This window comes from Berghia stephanieae, chromosome 7 (assembly GCF_034508935.2).
Source record: "Berghia stephanieae isolate SIO BIC M18660-M18661 chromosome 7, UCSD_Bste_1.3, whole genome shotgun sequence".
In the NCBI taxonomy this organism is placed as follows: domain Eukaryota; kingdom Metazoa; phylum Mollusca; class Gastropoda; order Nudibranchia; family Aeolidiidae; genus Berghia; species Berghia stephanieae.
The window spans coordinates 57033047-57043046 of record NC_088366.1 but is presented as its reverse complement, the minus strand read 5'-3'; the positions used below and the strand labels follow the sequence as shown (position 1 = coordinate 57043046).

Below are 10000 nucleotides of genomic sequence, written 5' to 3'. Positions count from 1 at the left end.
TCATTAAGTATCTTTTCATACGTGACGAATTGATATAAAATTTCGTCCCATCCTTTACTCTCCTTAAGAAATAAAACCTGAACTAACATGAACAATAAATGACTCTTACAAAAAAAAAATATGTTGATCAATTCTATGAAATTTTACCAATTTTACATTCTTGATTGCCTTGGTAATGGAGGGGTCGGAGAGGGAGAGAGAGAGAGAGAGAGAGAGAGAGAGAGAGAGAGAGAGAGAGAGAGAGAGAGAGAGAGAGAGAGAGAGAGAGAGAGAGAGAGAGAAGAGAAGAGAAGAGAAAGAGAAAGAGAGAGAGAGAGAGGTTGTTATTGTTATACAATTTCCGACCGAAATCGGGAACTTATTTACCGCGTGTAAACACTTCGTAAACTAGGGTGTTTACATCTCATGTCAATGTAATTATTAATATCGGTCAAAAGACCTCCAGGAGAAGCCAAAATGGTTCCCACTGGTAGTCAAAAGTACACCATTACTGCCGTACTCTGGGGAAAAAAACATATTTAAAATTTTGGCCAGAAAACTCGTCCTTCAAATACCGATCGATTTAAATGACTCTCATCTTGGCAAAAACTCTCAAACCCGGGACTTCTCGAAGTCCCGGGTTTGAGAGTTTTTGCCAAGATGAGAGTCATTTAAATCGATCGATATTTGAAGGACGAGTTTTCTTGCCAAATTTTTAAATGTGGGGTGTTTTTTTTTTTGTTTGTTTTAGAGTGTGGCAGAGTGGTAGTCGACAGCGATGAAATAACTGAGAATTGACAGTAGCGAAAGAAGAAAGAAAGGAAGGTTTTAAAATAGGGTGAAAGGTGACTCCACTATAACAAAGAAAGTATTGAACTGGAACCCTCAGGGCGGAAGATCAAGGGGAAGGCCACGAGGAACATGGAGAAGAATTAAAGAAGCTGATATACAGAGAAGTGGTAAGACCTGGAATGAGATATAAAAAAAAAAAAGAGTTAGCTCAGGATAGAGAAGGATGGAAACTGTTTGTCTGTGGCCTATACCCTGACCCAGAGTGAAAAGGTCAATGATGATGATGAAAGGTTATTAGTTCTCTCTTTTCCAATCACTTTTAGAATTTCCCCAATAACTTCACCCTCACCCTCATATATTTTTCTTACTCAAACAGAAAAGCAACAAGTACATTCTATACATAATATTACTCTGCAAAATGAACGAATGTGACGATTTTGTAGTAGCTGGGAAGTGGAGGGATAAATCAAATAGGGGGGAAGAACTTGTCTTGTTTTTGTTTTTAATGATTTTACGGCGCTTGTAACACATTGGAGTCATATCAGCGCCAGTAAAAAAGTAATGTAAATGTTGAGGCTTTGTTGATAAAGGGGTAACCCGAAACGTTCATTTGATCTGTTTTGTAATTAAATTGAAGCTTACATTCAATTTCACATTATTATTTATATCAGTAAAAAAAAGTAAGTAAATTGGATAGTCAAAAAGTTAATAGATTTACAATTACAGCACCAAAGAAAAAGTAAGACAAAAGGGAATTGGTTCGAATAGGGAACAGATGTAGATTCAACGAGCATACCAGCAATGTATTTATTTTGAGATCACTTAATGTCTCATCCAAAAATGATCCCACTAAGAGCTGCTATGTGGTCTTGTGGTATGACACTCGCTTTCGGATCGGAAGTTCCTGGGTTCGAGCCTCGCTCGGCGCATAGTTGAGTCCTTGCAAAAGGCTCTTTACTTACATTCTATCACCGTACTCAGGTGTAAATTGAATACCTAGTCGTCAACAGCGTTGTCTCTGTCGAAAAAATTGTAATATCGCCTAATAGGCGTTATGTCTCGTTCTAGATGTTACGTGTTGCTGTTGGTCAAGGACCCTTTGTATAGCGCTTTGAGCACGTTTAGTGGATATTGCGCTATAATTTAAAAGCTCAAGTTTTTTTGTATGTTTTATTTTTTTTCCCCCAAGCTCAGCACCTCCCAAAACTAACACTATATATTTATACTATAGGGAATGAGATTAGCGTAAGAGTAGTGTCCCTTGATTGTACGTCACCCATAGTCTGTGACGTCACCGGCGGAAAAGTTATTAGAGAGAAAACGTCATGTTGGTTGTGCGCATGCGTCTCTCGTCCTCGCTTCCGGTGAAAGCGGCTTGAGACACTTCAAAACCAAATTGACGTTCTCTCTGTAAGGTGACGTCTAATCAAGGGACGCTACTCTTCCGCTAATCTCATTCCCTATATATTTATACTATACCAACAACACAAAATGCATGCCTGCAGACATACCATCGTCTGCTCCAATAACGCCAAGAGAATTTGCATCTTTACAGCTACCATAAAAAACAAATTATTCCATCACAACTAAAGACGGAACATGATCTGCTCGCTGTTAAAACGTTCGCACGAGACAGTGATACACACGTGGAAAAAAAAGAAAAGAAAAACAGAATCCAACAAGCAGAGGATATGCTGACAACCTCAAAATTGACGGCAGGCGTCCTTGAGGCTGCGTAGCCAAGATCATCATCATATATGTGACCCAACGTCTCAAAACAGTATTATGTCGGGACGAAACTGATGCTAAAAAGTCAAATTAAAACTAAACTGGTCAAAGTTATGAATTATTGGTATGTAGCACTCGCCACGAATCATTAGAAAAGCACATTCTGCAGACAAGGGTAGACGGCAAGAGAGGAAGAGGTAGACCAACAAGAAGCTGGGAACAAGATATATGTGAATGGCTGGGAATGACAGCAACTCAAGCAAGTAGACTGGCGGAAAACCGTAATCTGTTTCGCAAGAAAGTTCGTGAAGCAACGTCCTACGCAGGATCAGCTGACTAGAGAGAGAGAGAGAGAGAGAGAGAGCACTCTAAATATGATATTCATTCTCCTCTATAAGGCATATAAACTCAACGCAAGTCTGATATTTCTGGCCACAAATTCAATGTTCAGCAACTCAATCATCCCGACTTAATACCGTTTTGAGACGAGGGGTCACATATAATTTACTGTTTCCCGCTCAGCCAAGGACCCCGGCAAGGTAAGAGACAAAACGAAGTAATACCATTCCAAGACAAATAGAAAATAAAATAAATAAAATTCCCTTTATTCATCCCACAGGTGAAATTTGTCTCTAAGCTATATTCAAATGGCAGACTGGAATAAACCATGCGTCAGCCGCAGTGCAACGCCGTAAACTGAGCTAAGGCGAGGCGACTTGCTCAAGGCCAAACAAGGCTGGTATAGATAGTATGCGCTTGGCTAAGAAGCTCATAACATTGCCATCCGGAAGTATAACGGACCAACATACAAAACTGTGTGTGTCCATGAACGTTTATAGTCCGGTTAATACAGTTCAGTGAGCATTATTCATAAACGCGGTTGGCAAAAAAAACAATAACAAAGACCTGAGTGACGTAATCTATTCGAACTCGTTACCTTTCGGGTACGAAGCAAAGACCTTACCGCTGAGCCACGTTATCCCGTGGAATACATGAAATACAGAGAAAGCAACTCAGAAAACAGATATGTGACCCTCCGTCTCAAAACGGTATTATGTCGGGATGATCCAGACCCCAAGAAGTGAATTTAGAGATAGAATGATGAGAAATTGGAGATTAGAAGTTTTTGCAATGCAAGAAATATTCTTTATACTCAAGCATAACGTACAGAAATTAAAACCAAGTTGGAAATTTGTGGCTATGAATTCAATTTCCCTTACCGAGTGGATCCCGACATAATACCTCTTTGATACGGTGGGTCACATATAGAGGGAGAGAACACACAGCAAGTGACCTCCTACCCACCATTGGAGATCGAAAGACCCCACCCAGGAAGAATCAATTTAGGGATTGATGCTTCCACCTATTAATGGTCATGTGACTTCTGGTTGCTACGCCTGGCCAGCTATTGACATGGATGCCTTTTTACTAATAATTATCTTATGGTATGCGTTTCGGATTATTCAATCAACATAATACAGTGCATACACTTCTGAAAATTACGCAAGTTATCGTATATTTTATTAAAACTAGATAGATAGTCGAATAGGGAATGAGATTAGCGGAAGAGTAGCGTCCCTTGATTGGACGTCAGCACTCACAGAGAGAACGTCAATTTGGTTTTGAAGTGTCTCAAGCCGCTTTCACCGGAAGCGAGGACGAGAGACGCATGCGCACAACCAACATGACGTTCTCTCTCTAATAACTTTTCCGCCGGTGACGTCACAGACTATGGGTGACGTCCAATCAAGGGACGCTACTCTTCCGCTAATCTCATTCCCTATAAACAGTTTAGTGATTTTATTTTGGGCTCGAAAATTTGAAATAAAGTATATTTTGACCCTGCTTTCACCCGAAGCAAACGGTTATCAGATCCAGAGAATTACTCACAAATTTAACCAAGACGATTTTCAAAAATACATACTGTCCTCATGTCTTGCGATGCAGTTCCTTCATCAGTGTGTCAAAATATTGTAAAAAATACTCACTAACCGCGGATCTGACCTACTTGTCTGTTTGGCATGGACTAAATTTAGCTACGGAATTGAGAAATGTTTGCCAGTCATTTTCGTTAACTGGAAATAAATTAATACTCTAGGGGACGGAACGGGATAAATGGCAGGAAATAAACTGATTGGTTAATGCTCTCCTTACCACCCATAGGAAAATCGTCACATTCGTTACGATGTAACCGACAATTCTCTCATTCTGATTTCTCTTGTACCTCACAAAATTTAAAGAAATGCTTTGATTACAGCTATTAATACTAAACACTGTGTTGTAGAGTTCACTTGGTATTTTTTGTTTGAGTAAGAAAAGTTTATTTTTGTGCTGCGTGGGTGTGAATTTTCGGGGGGAAATTCTAAAAATAGATGGTTAGGAGAGAGTTAATGCTTAGTCGTAACATTCGAACCATCAATTAATTATCAAATTTAAGCGCTTGGAGTCTGGTGGTTCGGAGTTATAGCGCTATATTACAAAGCAGCGTGTCTTGTTTTAAGTGTTTGACTGGTATAGCACCGGCATATCTCACAGATCACGTGGTCATGTGTAAATTTGAAAATTAAACTTTAAGATCATGTAATGACCAAACGAAAATTTCGGAAAAAAGATCAAGGACAAAATTTGGTGATAGATCGTTTGCTTGTTTCGGCCCCAAGATTTGGAATGAACTACCACGTGGTCTGAGGGAGTTTAAGTCTTTACCTGCCTTTAAAAATAATCTCAAGACACATCTTTACTGTATTTGCTTTTATTGACGCTATGAATCCTTGATTTGGCTATGATTTAATTAATTTTTTTCACCCAAAATTGATAATTTATATTGTAAAGTGCCCAGAGCTTGTGCTTTACACGAGAATGAGCGCTGTATAAATTATTATCATTATTATTATTATTATTATTATTATTATATTATTATTATTATTATATTATTATCATTATTTATTATTATTATTATTATTATTATCATTATTATTATTATTATTATTATTATTATTATTATTATTATTATTATTATTATTATTATTATTATTATTACTATTATTATATAAGTTTTCAGTATCATTATTATTATTAGTCTCTTACCTGCATTGGAATACGACGGCGATGACGGAAATATTCCCGAGTAATCCGAGGACAAAGATGATGACGTAGAGAATTGTTACGATAGCAAACAAGTGGGGTGGAGGCTGATACATCGCGTTATATGTCCCGTTCATCGGGTCCTGCATACCACCATGCTGATAGGGATGTTGCTGTTGTTGGTGCTGTTGCTGTTGATATTGAGTCTGGTGTTGGTTATGATGTTGCTGTTGTTGTTGCTGTTGATGTTGGTGTTGTAGCGGAAAGTCGTGCTCACTCCGGTTGAAGCTGTCCAGCAGGAGATACGACATGTTCATTGAGAATTTATAGAATCTGGTATCGACCTGGAAAATAAATGTTCAAAATAGAGAAAAATAGTGAGTAATAATAATAATAATAATAATAATAATAATAATAATAATAATAATAATAATAATAATAATAATAATAATAATAATGGTATAGATTTATAGTGCGCCAAACATCCCTTCATCAGGAGGGCTCTGGGCGCATAACATAGATTAACTTAATCATTAATCCCTAACACAGTACACGAACAACGCTAATTATACACATAATCAAAAGAAAGCCTGTCGGAATAAGAATGTCTTCAATCGACGCTTGAATTTCTCTAGTGAAGACGAAGAACGTATCTCTAATGGTAGTAAATTACACAACCTTAGACCAGAATGTTAAAAGGCGCGTTCACCAGCCTTCACTCGACAGTAAGACCAGATCATACTATTTACAGACTGAGATCAGGACACAATCGCTTGAAACACCACATGCACAAGATTTTCAAAAACAGGAGAAATAGGCATTTTTGATTGTGGTGAAGGGGAAGAAGAAACCCGCCATATAGATAGTATGCGCTTGACGAAGACGCCCATAACATTGCCATCCGGAATTATAAAGGAACAACACACAAAACTATATGTGAGGAAGAAGAAGGAGGAGAAGGAGTGAGGAGGGAGGAGGAGGGGAGAGGAGGAGGAGGGGAAGAGAAGAAGAAGAGGAAGAAGAGAAGAAGAAGAGAAGAAGGAAGAAGAAGAAGAAGAAGAAGAAGAAGAAGAAGAAGAAGAAGAAGAAGAGAAGAGGAAGAAGAGAAGAAGAAGAAGACGAAGAGAGAAGAGAAGAGGAAGAAGAAGAAAGAGGAAGAGAAGAAGAAGAAGAAGAAGAAGAAGAAAGAAGAAGAGAGATGAGAGAATGATGATGATGATGATGATGATGATGATGGTGGTGATGATGATGATGATGATGATGATGATGATGATGATGATGATGATGATGATGATGAAGAAAAGAAGAAGAACTATTGTCAGTGGCTGGATGGGTGACAGTGATCGTGGAATATTCTGGTAGGTCCTGGTCTTGTGTCTTTTCGGATGACACTTAACTTTACTACGTATTACCCAACTCGACTCAGGTGCGAATGAGTACCTGGCTATAGGCAGCGACGAATGTCGTACACTCATTCACAGGTCTGATAACCTAATTCAATATGGGCTCATTGTTGTAATGGAATTCTAAAAATAATGACGCAAAATAGTGACCATTACAACAATGATAAACAAAGCCCATGTGCGTTCAGATGTCAGACCTTCTTATATGTATACGTCGGTAGAGACGTTTTAATTTTTTTTAAATCCTGTTTAAAAAATCTAAATGGAAAAAAATATGTCTTGTCAGCTTATGGCAGACTTACGACGCAATTGCAAAAAAAAAAAAAAATTATTTTTAAAAGTGAAATAAACCAAAACAAAACAAAACAAAACAAAAGCCCAAAAGAACTAAATAAGACGTTAAAACAAAAACAAAAACAAAAACAAATAAAAACAACAAAAAAAATCATCAGATCCGGATTTAAGATGAGAAAAGCAAAATGACCGGCATTATTTTATTCTGCAGGGGGCGTCACTTAATCGTAATCGAATACTTTTGTGTCTGGGTCCACGATTACCAGGAAGGAAGTTCGAAGAAAGGGGGAATCGAATGGGGGGATTGGGGGGGGGGGGGGGGGGGGGTAGGAAGGCAACCACACAAAAAATGTTAAAATTAGAAAAATTAATAATTCAGGGGGACACGGTTAGATAGAGGTGACCATTCGTCTCAAAACGGTATTGTATCGTGTTAAACCGTAGCCATCGTTAAGTTATAGCCTGAGACTGACGTTGTACCTCTTTTGAATGTTGAATAAAGCCTAGACTTAGGTTTAAACTAAAGACAGACTCCCTCCAATGCGTTTCGATCCCTGAAATTTGGAAAACTTCAAAAATTATTCCTGTTCCAAAAAAAGAAAAACTTGAAACTATGAACGATCTCAGACCTGTTGCACTGACTTCAATAGTCATGAAATCTTTAGAAAAACTTGTTCTTGTTAAAATTAGGAATCAGTTTATGCCATTGAGTGATAGTCATCAATTTGCTTACAAACCAGGACGTGGCGTAGAGGATGCCATTTTGCTGTTTACAAACAACATCTACAGACATCTAGATCACGCTAGGAGCTATTGCAGATTGCTTTTTGCAGATTTTTCTTCAGCGTTCAATACAATGCAACCTCAGTTGGTTGTTCAAAAATTGACTAGCCTGAATTTAAACAAGTATATAATTGCTTGGGTGCTGGAATTTCTTACGGAGAGAGCACAATATGTTCAATTAGGACAAAACAAATCTTCCTGTATAACTACAAATACTGGTGCTCCTCAAGGTTGTGTATTGTCCCCTGTATTATTCACAATATACACGAATGACTGTAGAAGTCAAAACCTGAGTGTACCTTTAATAAAGTTTGCAGATGACACCGCTCTTCAAGGCCTCATAACAAATGGCAACGAAGTGGCTTATAGGCAAGAAATTGATAGATTTGTGTCTTGGTGTGATGCCCACCACCTAGAGCTTAACATAAGCAAGACAAAGGAGCTAGTGATTGACTTTAGGAGAGTGAAGGAACCGATAGAACCGTTAAAATTAAAGGACCAATTCGTCCAGCGAGTTCCTCACTACAAATATCTTGGTGTAACGATTGATGACAGGCTCAAGTGGGATGAACACTTGAAAATAATTAGGCATAAGATGTGCAGACGTACATATTTTTTATCAAAACTCTCTCAGTTTAGAATAGATAAAACCCTCTGCACATTATTTTATAGAGCAGTAATCGAAAGTGTTTTGTCATTTTGTATAACAGCTTGGGGAGGCAATTGCTTAGCAGTGGAAAGGAACAAAATAAATTCAAATATTAAAAAATCCATTAAACGCTATATAAATGATGTTGACGATGTAGATCTTTTATACGAGAAATTTTGTATAAATAAAATAACTAAAATATTAAATGACCAGTATCATCCACTAAGACCATCAATCATTATGTCAGAAAGAAGTGGTCGCCCTTTCTCTATTTCAACGAAAACAGAGAGACACCGAAAATCTTTTCTGCCGTCCAGTATTAGGCTTTATAACAACAAGCAATAATCATTTTATATAATTATTTCTCATTTTTACTTTTTAAAAATATAAATATTAATTTATTAATTTATTTGTTTTGCAATCTTTTCAATTTTCAATTTATAGTGACAGTTTTAGCTATTTTACAGTGTTGAAATTATTCATATTGTAGAGCGCAGCTCTGGTTATAGAGCTGCTCCTTTATATATATATATATATATATATATATATATATATATATATATATATATATATATATATATATATATATATATACATCCTATTTCCATTGTATTTTTATCTTATGTGTAAATTATAACACGTCTGTACAAAAAATTTCCTTTTTGGGATGCAATAAAGTATTATTATTTTACACTCACTTCAGCAGCTATAGCAAAAAGAAATGAAATCTGGATGAGAAAAGTGACGCTTGCATCGTAACAAATGTGACGATTTTCCAATGGGTGGTAAGGAGAGGGTTTAAACTCGGCCCATAAGTGTATTCGGAAGTCACTCGCATATGATATGTGCGCGTCGATCATAACATTTTAGAATAATCACCACCATCTCTTAAACTCACCTAAAATGAATTCTAAAAAGCCTTTGAGTGTTTTACAGCGTAATCCAGATTCTTCCTCCTCCTCCTCCTCATCATCATCACCATCATCATCATCATCATCATCATCATCATCATCATCATCATCATCATCATCATCATCATCATCATCGTCATGTTTGTAACACGTATCCAACTATTATACATCATAAACCATCTAAAATGTGACCCATCGTCTCAAAACGGTATTATGTCGGAACGAACCAGATGCTTAAAAGCTGAAGTAAATGTTAAACTGGTCAAAAATATAAATTGTTGGCATTAGCACCTTAAAATATGGTTGTTTTTCTCCTCAATAAATCATATAAACTCAACACAAGTCTGATATTTCTGGCTATAAATTCAATTTTCACA

At 37.1% G+C, this 10000-nt stretch overlaps 1 protein-coding gene across 1 annotated transcript in view; it reads right to left on the bottom strand.

The window, feature by feature from the left end:
- LOC144976593 (uncharacterized) overlaps nucleotides 1-5921 on the bottom strand; it is a 46903-nt gene extending 40982 nt beyond the window's left edge. The window contains exon 1 of the mRNA XM_078920887.1: nucleotides 5587-5921. Within this exon, the coding sequence (XP_078777013.1) occupies nucleotides 5587-5900 (314 nt within the window). The 5' untranslated portion in view covers nucleotides 5901-5921. The remainder of the gene's footprint in view (nucleotides 1-5586) is intronic.
- Between the last annotated feature and the right edge of the window lie 4079 nt (nucleotides 5922-10000).